The 17,260-nt window shown below is 42.8% G+C and overlaps 1 protein-coding gene across 1 annotated transcript; it reads left to right on the forward strand.

The window, feature by feature from the left end:
- Positions 1-3,131: 3,131 nt before the first annotated feature.
- On the forward strand, positions 3,132-10,298 carry LOC107530828 (uncharacterized protein C15orf39-like). The gene is given in 4 exon segments (XM_087820866.1): positions 3,132-3,182; positions 6,511-6,737; positions 7,958-8,073; positions 8,365-10,298. Coding segments are annotated over 4 exon segments (2,328 nt in total).
- The last annotated feature ends 6,962 nt before the right edge of the window (positions 10,299-17,260 follow it).

Genomic DNA, 17,260 nt, shown 5'->3' on the forward strand with positions numbered 1-17,260 from the left:
GTCTGTCAGTCACACATAGGAACAAAGGTCATTGACCAGAATGGGTATGGCCACTGCAAGCATGTGAAGATTTGGGATATGTAATCCCCTGAAAAAAGAAGTTCACTCTTATTTCTCTTGGTGCCTTTGGCCCATGACTCACGCTTGGCTTCCAGGAATTTGCCCACACGACCCAAAGCCATGTGGACCCCACACACAATGTACTAATGAACTGCAACTAGCCTAATGTTGTACTGGACTGGCCTACAACATGGAAACGAAACTCTGGACACTGGCTTTGCTTCTAGCTTTACTGAAACCCATTATACTTCTATGACTGGCCTAAGGGAAATGGGACTTTGGAAGCCCAGGGATTTAATTCCATGCAAATAAAAATTGCTCATTCTCCGGTATGAGTTTCAGAAAATTTTTTTCAAGGGGTATTGTTTTGTTTTTTAGTTTTTAAAATATATCTTTATTGACTTAAGAGAGAGGAAAGGAGAGGGAGAGAGAGAGATAGAAACATCAATGATGAGAGAGTCGCTGATTGAGCCCACAGCCCGGGCATGTGCCCTGACCAGGAATCAAACACCGATCGCCTGGATCCTAGGTCGACGATCAACTGCTGAGCCATGCCTGGCAGGGCCTCATGGGATATTGTAAGAAGTCCACCCCCAGCAGCACCCAGTGGGGAAGAGGACCCCCCACTTTGATATCAATTGGAGTCACTGGCACTATAGCTTTTGTGAACCATGAGAAAGAAGATACCTATTAAGAAGAACTCCTGGTGGCTAACTGGCTCATTTTTTTTTTTTTTTAAAGAGAGCCTAGCAGTCATTTCTACACAGGTGCCTCTCTTGCAAACTGCACTTCAGGGAGTAGCCTGCACTAAACTGCCTGCTTGAACTGTGTTTCTGCCATCTGAGCCAGCCCTTATAAAGGAGTTCCTGGAATTCTATTTCAACCAATAAGATGGAGGCTTTCCCCATCCAATCAGAGCTGTGAAGCTATCTCCTTATCAACATCTTCACCTACCAATCAGAGCTGCTCCATTCTGACTATTCAAGAGGGTGCCTTTTGGACCAATCAAACTGCGAGGACTTGGAGTCCTTATTTGCATGAGGACAGACCAATCAGGGACAAGGGGCAGCAACTTATGTCTATATAAGCCAGCTCCCCTTTGGCCCAGAGAGTGTACTTTCCTTTTCCACTTATGACAGAGGACTGTTTCCCTTGCTGAGCTGAAACACTGAAGTCACCACACCAGAGCAGAGCAGAACTGTGAGAAGCATCAGAGCTAGCCAGAGAAGCATCAGTCTAGCCAGAAAGGGACCTTGGCCCCAGGTCCCCTGGCCCCAAGGCTGCATCACAGCTGTGCTGTCTTCATAGCCATGCTATATCACAGTTGAGTTGTTCCTCATTGAATAAAGTGTTTTTCTTCACCATATCCCAAATTGAGGATTCCTGCCCGTGTTGAATTTTTGCCAGCAACCATTGGTTGACACTTTATTGTTGCCAATAGCAGCAGGACCCTTAGAGTTCCCTGATAATCTTAGATAGGCTTGGACACCTCACCATTTCCACTCCCCACAACATCTATTCCAAACCTTCATCATTTTCCTCAATCTAGCCTTCTCATCTTTCTCTTGGGAAATGACTCTTACTTCATAGGTGGAATTTATATTATAGACACCTTGGAACACTTGCCCAGTCTTCTACAGCCACAACTTTCAATATCTTCCTATACCTCCACCCCAGTCTGAGACAGAATGTTCCTTCTTCCACTTATGACTTATTTATTCATTCAACAATCACTGAGAGCCTATTACATCCGCTGTGCTCAGGATACTACAGATAAAGAAGATGTAGACCCTACACAGGATCTTAAAATCATGTAGGAGAGACAAACCTAGAAAGGAATTATAATTCAATGTACAGTTATGGTATAATGATAGAAATATGAATGGATTATTACAAGAGCATGAAGGGAAAAACCACCTAACTCAGCCTTCATGGGAAGGAGATGAAGTAACATGAAGGGCTTTTTGGATGGGGTGTTGCTTGAGGTAATCCTTAAAAAATGAGATGTTAACTAGGAAAAGCTGAATTAGGAAGGAGATAGGAAGGTGAAAGATTAGAGGGCAGGAAAAGCAAAATTTGAGTGTAGAAAGATGGTATAAGTTAAAACATGAAATTGAGCTGTTCTTATTCTTGATTATGTCCTAGAACTCATTATGTGGCCATCCCCCAAATAACCTCAAAGTCAACAAATTTTTCCCAAAAATCAACTATCAGCATTCTCTTTAATATGCCCTGCTACTTCATGCCCTGCTATTTCATGTCTAGATGTCCTCTGCCCCCTGCACAGGTTTGAGAGCATTCTGATACAGCATTTTAATATGAACACATTTTAATGCAGTCTAAAACAATAATAAAACATTTAGCTATTCTTTTTTTTTCTTTCCTGAATAATGACTGTAATAGATACTCTTAATCCATCTCTCCACCTTTCCCTCTTAATTCTCTCCAGGATGATGATGACACAATGAACTTCAACAGATTGATTTCCCATTTTAATTTTCCATCAACAGTCTTAAGTTACCTTAAATGTTCTGCTTCAAGTTACATTTCTTCTGCTGCTTTAAATGCCCTTCCCTTTCCCTTGTCTTCCTAGAGCACCCCTACTCACCTTTTATTACCACCTTCTCACATACTTTTAGGAAGTCCTTCCAGTCACTCATCCTAGTCCCCAATTACAATCAACTACTCTCTCTCTGTGACCTGACTCTAATCTTTACAGTCACTCTATCAATTTTGTGTTCCCTTCATAAGACAATCTCTCTGAGAAAAGGGTTCATTCATTTTCATTTCTAGCACCTCCTACAGTTTTAGAACAGAGCAGGTGCTCAATAAATTGATGTTAAACAATAAGTGAAGGAAGGAATGGGATCCAAAGACAAAAGTCTCACTTAGGACACTGGTGCATTTGAAGGCAACCCAAAGTAAAACCAGAAGTTTTGAATTTAAGGGGTCCTTTTAGCCAATCCTAGGAAAATTCATCATATTTCAAGAGAGTAAGATCTGCTGAAGAAATCTGAAAGGTAGTCTAATTTCCTAGAGCTAGACCTTAAAAGGTAAAAATGTTCCGGATCATGGTGAATCTCAAGTGCAGTGAGAGCAGTAGTCACTTGGGGAGAGCCAAAGTAAGGACCACAGTAGCCCCAGGGGAATTAGGTGCTGCCCTTTCTTAGAAAGGAGATTCCTGTGTGGCACTGTATGGGGGAAGGGGAGGAAGGGAGGACAGAGTGGGGAGGAGAGGAAGTTGGAATCCAATTACAGTTATGGAATATCAAAGGAATGCTATGGTTTTGTTTATATGCTTCTCTATATGTGTCCAGAGGAAAATAATATTTTTTCACTAACTAGTTTTTTTGAAAGATAATATATAAATGGTAAAAATTCATATAATATAAAATGGTATTCAAGGAAAATAAATCTTTGTCCTACCCAAGGCCTCCATTATTCTTCTCCAGAGGTAACCAAAATAACATATTAACTATATTATATATAATCACATATGCAGAACTATATAAATCCAAACTAAATATATATTTATATCTGTATTTTAAACATAGTCAGTAGCATCTTATCATCAGGAGCTCTCCAGCTTAGCTTATAGAGGCTTTTAAATATTGTGGTAATAATACATAACATAAGATCTACTCTATTGAAAATTTAAATGTATAGTACAGTGAGAATTTATTTTTAAACTGCTACATAATAATCCTACTCTGACTGCACTATATGTGTTTAATTAGTCCACTTTTGATGAATAGGTAATATGTTTTTACACTATTGCTATTTTAAGCAATGCTTCAATGAAAATCCTTATACATATTTGCATCAGCCAGGATCCAGCAGGAATCAGATGGTATATCCAAAGCTTAACTGAAAAGAGCTTAATGGAGGGACACAGGGCCTGGCAGATTAATGGACCCAACAATAAATGGTTAAGTACTCAGAAACTAGCAAGAGTGAGAAGACTTCACCTCCCATAGGCACAAAGGGACAAAGGGAGGGATCAATGTTAGTACAAGCCAATAAGCCCATAGCAGTGAGAGAGGGCACTCAAGAGGAGATGTGGCCATTGATTGAGAAATGCAGCCACTGCCAACACTAAAGCCATCAGAGTAAACAGCCTGACTTCTCTGTCCTCTTGGGTTTTGCTTTCCTTCTGATACATCCACTGAATACAAGTAGAAGCCAGAAGACAAAGGAGGCCAACTGATGCAGTCCATGGAGGTTAGGGCCCAGGGTTCAGGTAGGTAGGGTAGGATCAAAAATCTATCTGGAAGGGATAAATAAAGAATAACCAGTATAATACATTTTGATACAAATGTGCCATTCATCTGTTGGAAAATTTCCTAGGACTGGAATTGTGGTGTCAGTAGAAAGGAAAGAGTCCCCTCAACATCCTTTCTCCTCCTCTTACATGGTTATTACCAATGCTCAGCTGTGCCTGTGGCTGCTCAGAATTAAGGTGACATTCCCCTGCCTCTTAAAGAGCAATTGTCACATACAGCTTCTGAGAAACTTTTCTGAGAGACAGCTTATGTGTGCCTTTTATGGATATTGTCAAGCTTGGCTTCTTTTTAAAAAATCCTCACCCAAGGATATGTTTTTATTTATTTTTAGAGAGAGAGGAAGCGGGAGAGAGAGAAAGAGAAGTATTGATCAGTTGCCTCCTGTACCTGCCCCTACCAGGGGTTAAAGTAGGTATGTGCTCTGACCAGGAAGGAATCAAACTCAAAACCTTGTGGTATGTGGGATGACATTCCACCTAACTGAGTCACCCTGGTAGGGCAAGCTTGGCATTTTAAACTGAAATTTTCAGACTGACTGAGTTTGAATCAGCTACTCCACTGATGACACATGTGATCTTGAACACGTTTCTTAATCTTCTTGTGACTTAGTTTTCTTATAAGAATAATAATGAGTAAATGAATTAAAATATCTGAAACATGTAGCCCAATGTCTGTCCAACACAGCAAACACTCAAACATAGCTATTACTATTAGTATTATTATTATCATGTTTAATTGTCCTTCAAAGAATATGTACTGCCTGGCTGGTGTGGATTAGTGGTTGAGCATCAGCCTATGAACCAGGAGATCATGGTTCGATTCCCAGGACACATGCCTGGGTTTCAGGCTTGGTCCTCAGTAGAGGGCATGTAGGAGGCAGCTGATCAATGACTCTTAAGATTGATGTTTCTACCTCTCTTTCTGGCCCCCTTAAAAAAAAAAAGTACCAATTAGTCTATTCAGTGTTGGAAAGTGTCTCTTTCTACTTCCCTTATCAATACTGTGCATTAGCAAAGATTTTTGTCCAATAGATAAATAGTGGTGTTTCGTTTTTATTTTAAATGCTTTCTAAAATTATGAGGTTGTGGATCTTTTTGTATTTTTTTAAAGCAGTTATATTTATTTTTCTGCTGAGCTTTCTTTTTGTATCATCTGTTTAGTCTATTGGTTTTTGTTTTCTTTTATATTGTACTTTGTTTTTTTAAAGCAATTAAAGTATTATGGAAATTAGCCTTTGTCTGCTATGAGTGGTGCAAATTATTTTCTTAATTTTTATGTCTTTTGACTTTATTTTTTCTACATAAAAATCTTAAATTTTGATATCATAAAAATGATCCTTCTTTTCCATCATAACATCTGAGCTTAAATGTTTACATGTTAGAAAGCTCTTTCTCACTGAGGATTATAAAAATAATTTTTCCTAGTTTCCTCCCAGGGCTTTATAGATAGATTCATATAAAAAATACTTTCTCCATCTGAAATTAAATTTGGGGTAGATAGTGAAATAATTAAAGGAATTCTGGGTTGAAAGTTGACAAAAATGAGCCCTCTAACAGATAAATCCTATAGAAGTTGTACTTTACTATGATACACACAATACATGCATTTTAAACAAAGCCTGCCAGGAGCTATGGCACGCAGATGTTGGATGAGCTTGCCTCCTCAGCTTCTCTTCTTTTTGCTGTGAGAAACATACAGGTTGTTTATAATGGCATTTTGTATTTCAGGTTAAGGTCTTGCCAGGTCCAACATACTTACTTTATCAGGTTGCAAAACTGTGTTTCACATATCAAATCACATGACTTTTGAAGTATAGCACTCCCATCTTAGCACTCCCCTTTTCTACCTTACAATGGCTACTTTGAAGATAAACAAGAGCAACAAAATTTGGTAGAAAACAATGACTCCTTCCCCTCCCCTGGCTCTTTGTAAAAAATTTCCACCCACAAAATTCCAGGGAATAGCTGACCGAAGAAGGTTAATTAATGCTTATTTTCGCTTTACTAGTCCCCCACCTGTTCCCCCTCCCCAACCAGGATATGGTTTTTGCCTTTATATTCTCCCTGCAAAGACTGTTTGGGGCTGAGTGTTTTATTTTGGGCAGGAACCCCCTTGCATTCTCCAGCTAAAATCGCCAAATGGTCAATTTGGTCTCTGTGTGAATTAGTCTCACGAAGGTCCGGTACAACATTTGGAGGCCCCAGCAAGATCTAATTCTAAAATTTCTCCAGGCTGCCAGGCCTCAGTGACTGGCCCGTGGGGAACTTCCCGTCATGGGGGGTTACCCCCTGAAGAAGTTCCAGGGCCCTTCAATGAGAACTTCTCCCCTGCGGGTCGGAAGCTGACGCCCTATAGCCATCTATCCATTTGGAGTCCCTCAGGACGCATCTGGAGGTAAGAAATAATTTTGAATTATTTCCTGGTTAGACTATTCTCTGGATTCTCACCATTTAGGGCCAGACGTGGCTGTTCTAATCGTGTGGGATCCCTCCTTGGGTCAGGATGCCGATGGAGGGATTTACCTGGTTCTGAAAACCTGTTCAAGGGGGAGACTAATCACCTCCCCGGATCTATAGAGGTCCCAGTCAGGTTTTGTCGGGTGGGAATGTCATAACCTCTGAATGAGTGTCATGTGAATGTGTCTGTAGTCCCACTGCTTTCGCTATGGGATCTGAGTGGGTCCTAATCCGCTTCCGTAGTTGGCCACAATGACATAACAGTGACTCAGCTTTGGCTGACCAGGCCCGGGGTTTAAACAGGTGCACCTTAGTCAAGGCCAAACTAAGTCCCCGCCAGGCAGCAGATGGATGGGCACCTGAGAGGATCCATTCAGGGACTTGCCTTCCCTTTGTCTGTCTCCGACACTGTGCACAGAAAGATCCGGGTTCAAGGAATACGTAGAATTTATCAATTTGTTCAGTTTCTCTTATTTCACTTAGTCTACATATATTAGTTCTCTGTGTTACAATTTTGTTTCTATTGTCTCAGGTATCTTAGAGGATCTTTCTTGATTTGGTCCTATCCTGTTCTCGTTAGAAATCTGCTCTCTCCAAAGATCACGGACCTAGTCTTCCAAGGCAGCCTCTGACTATATTCTACACCCGAGGCCCAGTTTTTTCCATTCCTTCTCCTCCTCTTTCTCACGCCGCCTGTCTCCTAATCTGTTTTCCCTTCTCAGGACAACGGGACTCGGCCTTTGCCTCCATCTGGAAGACATCGGGAATCTTTCTCATTCTTTTTCCCTTGGCCGCACCAGTTGTTTTAATTAGTTTCACTGTGGGTGGGGGTAGTTCAAAAATCAGAACTCCGCTCCATCGTATGCTCGACCATTGGGAAGAGGCTGGTTTTGGCACAGGGAGATATGGGGAGCCCCTCTCAAAAGGCACTGTCCTCCTCTAGAGCCCCTCCTCAGACCTGCAGTTCAACCTTAAGGGCCACTAGTGCTGTTCTCCCCCTGCAGGAGCCCCACCCCTGGAGTAGGTGCCCTGCGTGGTGGTGACCCAGCCTGTGGCTGCACTTTGCCATCCACCCCTTTCTCAGGGCTGGGCTACTCTGGCTGAAGGTGACTCGAGGGGAAGATTCCCTTTTCTTGTTTACATTCCCTTCTCGTCTAGAGACCTATGTAACTGGAAAGCCCAGAATCCCCCTTTCCGGAAAAACCCTTATTGGGCTACTAGAGTCTGTGTTTCACACTCATTGCCCAAAGTGGGACGATTGTCAGCAACTTATGGTTACCCTGTTCACTTCTGAGGAATGTGAAAGGATTAAAAAGAAGCCCACAAGGCAGTCTTGGGCCCAAGGGGGGGTCCCTTAGAAGAGAATAGAGATAGAATAGAACAATTTTTCCCCACAAATTGGCAGGAGTAGGACCCATTTCTGCTAAGAGAACAACAGTCCAAGGGGCCACTGAGAACTCTGCACAATATCCTTGGCCAGCCCAATGGACTATTGACATAAGCAAAAATACTGTCACTAATTCTTTTCTTGTAAATCCTGGACTGTCCTATCCCTTCCTGGGAAGGGACCTCCTCCACAAGCTTCGAGCCACCTCTCACTCCACAGTGCCCACTAGACTTTACCCCCCAGATGCTGGGCTTTCCTTGTGCACGAGATGATCTCTCTCTCTGTGGAGCATCCCCGGGGCTCAGGGGGACACTGCCTCCCCAGAATAGTGTTCAGGCTGCACCACAGCCCAGTGCCTTCCAGCGAGCATGCCAGCCTTCGCCTACCAGTCAGCCCTGCACAGAGCCTGTAAGGCCTATAGAGAAGCCAGTACAGGATGCTGAGAAGACTATATGGCTGCCCAGCCGCAGGAAAGAGCAGCTCCAGCCCCAGCTCAATGAACACCCCAAGGCACCCATTGTTATTGAAGATAGTCCAGTTCCCTGCACCCCACCAACACTTCCATCCTGTGCCCAAGAGCACCAGTCTCTTCTACAGAACCAGGGCACACTGCCACCTGGTTCTCCACCCATACACATTATTGACAATGTTTTCAGTCTGGCCTCCTGCCTTAACTATCTGGATGTGCAGATGCCCAAGGTCACATCTGAGCCTGATTCGGCCCCAGTCCCCAAGGATAGCTATGACAAAGACTCCAGGGGTACCCTGTCTACCCAGGAGGCCCCTTTGATGGTGCATTGCTCACTTAGGGAGAAAGTGGCACTGGACTTGAGTGTAAAGAAACTCACGGCAGAGGCTCCTCCTATCAAGGTCTCTAGTCCTGCAGTGGACTCCAAGCTCCCTGTAGCTGTGGGTGTGCCAGATGCAGAGAGAGCAGTCTCACAGCCGCCTGGGGTGCCAGTGACCACAGAGACCACCCCAAAGACCAACTTCCACAGCTCTGTGGCCTTCATGATCCAAAAATTCAAGATCCTCTGGCCGGCACTCTTGTCTGCAGCTATGGTCCCATCTGTGCCCACCTCAGTCCCTTCCTCTGACCAGCCTGCACCAACCACTACATCTGTGCCCACTGGACTACAGATTCTCAAACATCCCTTGCCCATAGCCTGCTTTGACCTGGCACTGCCCCGTTCTCCACGTGTACTTGTGGCCACCCCAGCACCTACTCTGGCTCCATCACCTGCTCCAGTCCACGCTCCTACTCCAGCTTCTACCCCTGTCACAGTGGATTCCCCAGAGCAACACTTTGCAGGACTGCATGAATCCCTGTGTAATGCCATCTTGGGCTCAGTGGCCCACTCCCCACCTGAGAAGCTGCGTGAATGGCTTGAGATGGCTGGGTCTTGGGGCTGGGCAGCATGGCACAATGGCCAGGCAGTGCAGGGGCTATTGGGCAAGCTGCTGTCCCAATTGCAATGCTTTGTGTGCATGCAGCAGTGCCCCTTCCCCCATGTGGTGAGGGCTGGCTCCATCTTCATGCTCATCCCCCTGGTGAAGGAACAGCTCTTCCTGAGGCTGCCGCCTGCTTCTGTGTACCACACGCTGCAGGAGCACCTCGTGGTGCTCCGGCCCACCACATTGTCAGAGGAGAAGGCACTGCGGGAGCGAGCCCTGCATAGCTGCACCTCATGCATGCTGAAGTTGCTGGCACTGCGCCAGATGCCTGACATATACCCTGACCTGCTGGGCCTGCAGTGACGTGACTGTGTATGCCACCAGCTGAAACCCATAATGGCCAGAGATGAGCCAGAGAGCCTATCTCTGGCTCAGAAGTCTCCCATCTCCAAGGCCAAGAAGCCAGGGAGGAAGCTACAAACTCCTGGCCCAGAGAAAGCAGAGACAACTGCTGGCGGAGGGTCCTGCTGTGCCTCACCTGCCCCCAATGCCAGTGCCAGCCCACCCAGCCACACACTGAGGGCCCACTGCCAAAGCCTGCTGGAAACCACCTGGCTTAGTGGCCTGGAACTGCCCACTTAGGACCACAAGGCCTCAGGAGCAGCCCAGCCCTCACTGTACCCACAGCTGCTAGGTGGCCAGAGCCATCTCCTGTAGCATTGGTGGCTGGTGCTGTATGGATAACTACTGTCTGGTAATCATTCTTTCTACCCCTCCATTCTGCCAGCCCAGCTATCCAGGACAGGAGACATGCCCTTGGAGTTTGGTTCTTATCCTGCCCTCCACCCCCAGCTATGCTGAGAGTCCCTGAGCTTGTAACTTGAGGTCCCTTATTAGAAAAGACTGATTTCTGTTTCATCCTGAGAGAAGACGTGTGGACTTTGGAGCCGCACTGACTTGGGGTCAGACCCTGGCTCCTATGTTTCTTGCTGTGTAATTGGACAGCCCTTATTTACCCATTTGTAAAAAAGGACAACACAACCTACCTCACAGGGTTGTTGTGGGGGTGATGCCTGACACACACCAGTTATAGTTTGCTCTCTGCTCCCTTCACAGGACAGGGGCCCAGATCCCAGCCAGTGCCTGGAGTTTGAGGCTGAGGCAAACAGAAGCTCCAGAAAGTCTTAATGTGTCATTGGACCTGGTTATCTTGGTTTGATACAGTGTAGAGTGTATATGACTCCCATACTTTTTAGATTCATCCCCCAGGAGCTCCTGTGGCTACAGCCCCAGTGTTTGGGGTTGGGCCCTAAACCTCAGCCCTGGGGGAGCCTGCACTCCCCCTAGTCCTCCTTATACGTGCCCTTATTATAGGCCCCTGTCTTCTTAACTGCCTAACCTCCTTCATTAGAGACAGAATTAACTCTGTAAAACTAATGATCCTCAGAACTGAATATAATTCTCTACTCTTTGAAGGAGAATCAAGGATTTAATTCTCATCACATTTTACAAACAGGAGTGGGGACTGATGTATAGCACTCCCATCTTAGCACTCCTATTTTCTACCTTTACAACTGCTACTTTGAAGATAAGCAAGAGCAACAAAATTTGGTAGAAAACAATGACCTCTTCCCCCCTCCCCTGGCTCTTTGTAAAAGATTTCTGCCCACAAAATTCCAGGGTATAGCTAACGGAAGAAGGTTAATTAACGCTTATCTTAGCTTCTGTCTATCACTTCACTAGTCCCCCACGTGCTCCCCCTCCCCAACCAGGATATGGTTTTTGCCTTTATATTCTCCCTGAGAAGACTGTTTGGGGCTGCCTGTTTTGTTTTGGGCAGGAGCCCACTCGCAGTTGCCAGCTAATAAAATCTCCAAATGGTCAATTTGGTCTCTGTGTGAATTAGTCTCCTGAAGGTTGGATACAACACTTTCAGTTCCTGATTGTGGGCACAGTCTCTTTCCCTGCCACCAGTGCCATCCTGCTATCTGTCCACAGGTTAGATAACAATGCCAAGACATTTTTATACATCTGCTAATGATGATCCATCTGTGGACATATGCAGTAAGTTACCACCCATGTTTCAAGACCAAGGAGGGATTGAGCCTAGCAAGCTGGACCTGCACATATTACTTTTCCCCCCCATCTTTGTTTTTTACCAAGTGGTTTGTCAGTTATTATCATAATTGTTGAGAACACAAGCTCTAGATTAAAACTATTTGACTGTGTACTTCTACTCTGCTACTCGAGCTATGGGTCAAAGGCCAAATTTACCTAATCTTTTGTGTTTTGATTTCTCCTTTTTCAAATGAGGATTATAATATAGTATGAGGATTAAATTTTAAAAATGTGTAAAAAAAGTGCTTACAAAATTCTTGGCAACAAGTGCTAAGTAAATTTTAAAAAAGCCCTTCCTGATCCAAAATATAAATATAACTCCCTTGTTTCTCCTAGGACTTTAAAAATTCATTTATATAAAAAAATGTATAATATTCATAACAAATGTTACAACATGTAAAAAGTGTATAACATCATAATTAAAACATTTATAAGAATGAAGTATTATAACTTCTTAAATAGTATCATTATTACTATTATTTGAACTATGCATTTACTTGGAAATGTCACCTTTGTCATATACTAAATTTGCATATACTTTTGAGTCTACCTCTGGATTTTTTATCAGGATTTACTCACCAGTTAATCACATTTGTTTTATAATATACTGTACTTTATTTTATGGCAGGACTTGCTTATTTCATATGCTTCCTTTTCAGAATTTTTTTGCCGGCACTTTGATATTTATACAAAAACCTTAGACCAGCTGTTCTCATTTTAAAAAATCAGTTGTTATTCTATTGGGGTTGCAATAAATTTACACATTAATTTAGAGAGAATAGACATTTTTACAATATTAGCTTTCCCTATTCCAATATAAGAAATAGATCTCCATTTATATTTAAGCTGTTTTTCTTTATAAATGTCTCTCAGAAGTGTTCTAAAGTTTTCCGAAAGTCTTCCTCATATAGTTCCTGCATATTTCTTAAGTTTATTTCTATTTTCCTCCTTCCCTTCTCCCTTTCTTCCCCCTTCCTCCTCCTTCTCTTTCTTCCATTTTGATAAATGGCACCAATTCTTTTATCATATTTTCTAATTACTTCTTGTTTTTATCACAAAACTGTCAATTGAACCTTTGTGAGCCTGAATCATGTAACTGTATCATAAAAATGAATGATAATCTTCTAATATTCCCTTATTGCAATTATGTAAAATCACCATTTGTAGGGAAAAAGATAAACTGAGTGAAGAGAATACCTAGTTTAGAAGAGAGGTGCTAGAAGAGAGTAGCCTGAGAAAGCAAATGGAGGGAAGGTAAATATGATTAAGAAAAGAGCTGACTGTGAGCAAAGTGATTAAAGTAACACTCAAAGCAGGTTAATTTGAAATAGCACACATGCACACACACAAATACTTGGATATAATCAAAGCTGTACACAGGCAAATTTATGACTTTTTAAGTGATTGAATTAAAACTAGATAAATGATGCCTTTTATTCAAGAGACAGACATAAAAAATCATAAGTTAATTTTTTATAAAGCAGAAAATTAGTAGCATAAAGAGATAAATAACAAGGACTGGCTTCCTGAAAAAAATTACCAAAACATAATCATTAAAATCAAAACTAGTTTAAAAAACAAACAAACAAACAAAACAACAACAACAACAAAAACCCAGAAAATTCAAGCAGACAAAATTTAAAAAGTAAAAGGCGGTAACAGTATAGAGCTTTTTATTGTTAAAAAATTCTAGGTACCTATGCCAATAAAACAGAAAATAAATGACTTGGGAAAAAATATAAATGACCAAAATTGATTTTTAGAAAAATTATCAAAAGAATGTAAACTACCGATGTCATTTTTTAAAACTAGCGCACCGTGACACCAAAGAGGTGATGGACAAGGCCCAGGAACCAAATTGCCCATCTAGTACACTGCCGGTGGGAATGCAGACTGGTGCAGCCACTATGAAAAACAGTATGGAATTTACTCAAACAATTAAAAATGGAGCTACTGTTTGACCCAGCAGTCCCACTTCTAGGAATTTATCCTAGGAAGCCAGAAGCACCAAACAGGAAGAATATATGCACCCCTATGTTCATAACAGCGTTATTTACAATAGCTAAGATCTAGAAATAGCCGAAGTGCCCATCAGTAGATAAGTGGATAATAAAGCTCTGATACATTTACACAATGAAATACTAAGCAGCTGCAAAAAGAGATTTCTTAACCTTACAACATCATGGATGGACCTGGAGAATATTATTCTGAGTTAAATAAGCCAGTCAGAGAGAGACAAATATCACATGAACTCGCTTATATGTAGAATCCAGTGAACGTAATAAACTGACGAACAAAATATGCCCAGAGGTACAGAGGCATGGAACAAACTGACATATCTCGGGGGTGGAGGGAGAGACAGGAAGAGATTAACCAAAGAACTTTTATACATCAATGCATAACCAATGGACACAGACAATAGTGTGGTGAAGGCCTGGGGTGGGGCAGGGGCTGGAAGGAGTGAGGTAAAGGGGGAGGAGAATTGAGGGACATATGTAATACGTCAACAATAAAATAAAATAAAAATTAAAGATAAAATAAACAAGCTCCCCAATTAAAAAAAAACCACACATCTGGAGGCTTGATAAACAGAGTGCTGGGCTCTAAGAGGTCCTGAATCAGCCAGCCTGAGCTGGGCCCAATGATTTGCACTTCTAGCAAGGTCCAGGTGATGCTAATGCAATTAGTTCCAGCACCACATTTTTTTAAAGGATGTGTAGCCTCACACCCTGAAGACTGGAGGAATGACTGGACTCAGCAGACTTTTGGGCGTCTCTTCTGATGATGAGTAGATGCAGCCTGTGTGGAAGTTATGTTCTGTTTCAGGGGCCTTGCCAACCAGGGGCTCCTTTTGTGCTTATTTATTCACTTGTTGTTTGCCTACTTCAACCTTAGCCAGCAGAGGCACATGTTTATAAATTCTAAGAGCTTTTTGGTTTCAATCCAGAACCAGATTAGCATGAGCGTTTCTTTACAGTGGACAGAACTTTTTCTAGCCCCCTCTTTCCACTGAAGTTGTATCTTCAGGGCCTCTGGCTTTAGGGGGCATGCATGTGTTTTGTTTTGTGTTCATTCTGCTCTTTATTACTACTTTCATTGGATTTTATTTGTAGTTTTTTACCTAGTTTTCAACATGTATGTTTACATAATTGATTTTTAACCTTGCTTTTACCTAATACAGGCATTTAATTTCCAACTTTCTACCTGAAGTGAGCTCAAGGTTTAGTCTTCTGTTCGTTCACAAGTGGCTATTAAAATCCAAATTCCTTGTTTGGGAAGGTCAACCAACACCCTAGGACAGTCAAGGCCATTAAGGCTTGCTGACCACCCTAGCCTTTGGCTCTTCTTCATTTTTTTTTTCACTCCTAGGGAATTCCTTCTCTTTCTCACCAGCTCAGATTTGCATTTACAAGTCTGCTTGTTATATTTTATGAATCATTTATAGGTGTTTTTCAGTAAGTGGCTTTTCAAAATATCTATTCTGTCATATCACTAGAAATATAAGTCTAAAGATAACAAACTACAGATTGTGAGAATACAATGAGAATACCTATAAAGTCTTTAGCTCAGTGCCTTCTAGATAAGTTCTTTGTAAATATTTGCTGTTATTATTGTTAGCATATCTAGATCCAAGAGTGGCAGAGGTGAGAAATGGAGTGCTATAGGAAGGAAATCCTGCCAGAAATCATAGATAGAGAGACGAGAGATAATGGCAAATTCTAACTTTAACAAGGTTGTGATAACGACTGAAGATGTATTGTATATTGTTTGCTTTCTGAATAGACGCAGAAAACTGATTTCATCAAGAGGAAATCCTTGAACAGAGGGAGAAATCCTGGAATCAAATTCAGGGGTACTATATGCAGCTGTTAGGACTCAGTGGGCACAAGTCTAGGGGCACCATTAGTGGACCAGGATGTCACAGTGACTGTGACCAGACTGAAGATACACTCCTCCAAGGTTTGCATTTTGGCAAAATGAAAAAAGAAGCAAGAATGTATCAACCAGCTAGACACTTTTTAAGGTAGTAACTAGGAGTGTCCTTGCTGTCTCACAGGTGCACACCCTGTGTTAAAAATAAATTAATAGCTGAGAAGGAATGCTTAAGTATAGCTTTCTATTTGTTTTCTACTGAGGTTGCTCTCAGAGGCCTGGCGGGGGGGGGGGGGGGGGGGGGGCGGGGGACGACAGTGTTCCCCTGATTAATCAGGTGGGTAAAATTAAGTTATATTCAGTCCCTCAAAACTATTTGAGCAGAAAAGTTAAGTACTAGATTCCCAACAGCTTTGCCATTTGTTTCCTTGCCTTCTCTCCCCTCTTCCCCCCCTCGCAGATGTTCTTTTTCACTCTTTTTTTCCTCTTTTGTATCTTTTCTCTCTTCTATTGTCCCTTCTCTGTGACCATTCTTTCCCCTGCCACCAGCAGTGAGCACCAGCCACTCCCCACACTGGTTGGATTTTAAGATGGAGGCCACTGTTCTCAGAAGGGCTGGAAGGTAGGCAGGCCCTCACCTCTAGAAATGAAGTGTCAGGTCAAGAGAGTGCTAGTGGGACTGTTCACCTTATATGAAAGAGTTATCAGAATGAGGGCCCAAACCAGGATAGAGCAGCAAGAATGAGGAAGCTGGTTACTCTAGCTGTGGCATGCAGGCTCCTTGGGTTTACCTTCCTAGGTACAGAATTGTCCCATAGTGGGGAGCAGTGATAGCCAAGAAGGAGGGGTGCAGAACTGGGGACTGGCAGGCCACTCCCAGATCTCTGTGGCTGAGGCCCCAGTTAAACAAGGGTGCAAAAGCTTTGGTTCCTTCCCCCTTGAGCACTTATTCTAAACCAGAGTCAGAGGAAACTCTGGAGGGGAGGGCAAGTTCAGTGTAGCTGGCATTGTACACTATTTCTGAAGTAGGTAAGCGGAGACAGCCACATGTTCCAAATCCCGTGGGCATTTGCTAAAGGGCCAGCAAAGGGGGAACAGAAAAAAAATAGTACCTTGTTTTATTGTGCTTCCTTTTATTATGCTTTGTTTTAAAGCACTTCACAGATGTTGCTTTTTTTTTTTTTTTTAATATATCTTTATTGATTTCAGAGAGAGGAAGGGAGAGGGAGAGAGGTAGAAACATCAGTGATGAGAGAGTCACCGATTGGCTGCCTCCTGCATGCCCCCTTGCTAAGGATGGAGCCCCCAGCCTGAGCATGTGCCCTGACAAGGAATCAAACTGGGATCTCCTGGATCCTAGGTCCATGCTCAACCCCTGAGCCACGCCAGCTGGGCAGATGTTGCATTTTTTTACAAATTGAAGGCAAGACCCTCCACCAGCAGAAGAGTCACAACTCACTTTATTGTGATACTTGCTTAGTGTGGTGATCTGGAACTGAACTACAATATCTCTAAGATATGCCTGTAAAATGTGCATAAAAATGAGTGGGCCTTAAGATGCTGGACCTGGCCTGAGCAGGCTAGATTGCTCCGTGGTATCTTTCTTTGTGGAGTTGATATCTTTTTCTGTGGAGTACTGAGCAGAGCCAGTAGATGAGGCAGTTAGCAGACTCAGGCTTGGGGCTCCA

This window comes from Miniopterus natalensis, chromosome 10 (assembly GCF_054644295.1).
Source record: "Miniopterus natalensis isolate mMinNat1 chromosome 10, mMinNat1.hap1, whole genome shotgun sequence".
In the NCBI taxonomy this organism is placed as follows: Eukaryota; Metazoa; Chordata; class Mammalia; order Chiroptera; family Miniopteridae; genus Miniopterus; species Miniopterus natalensis.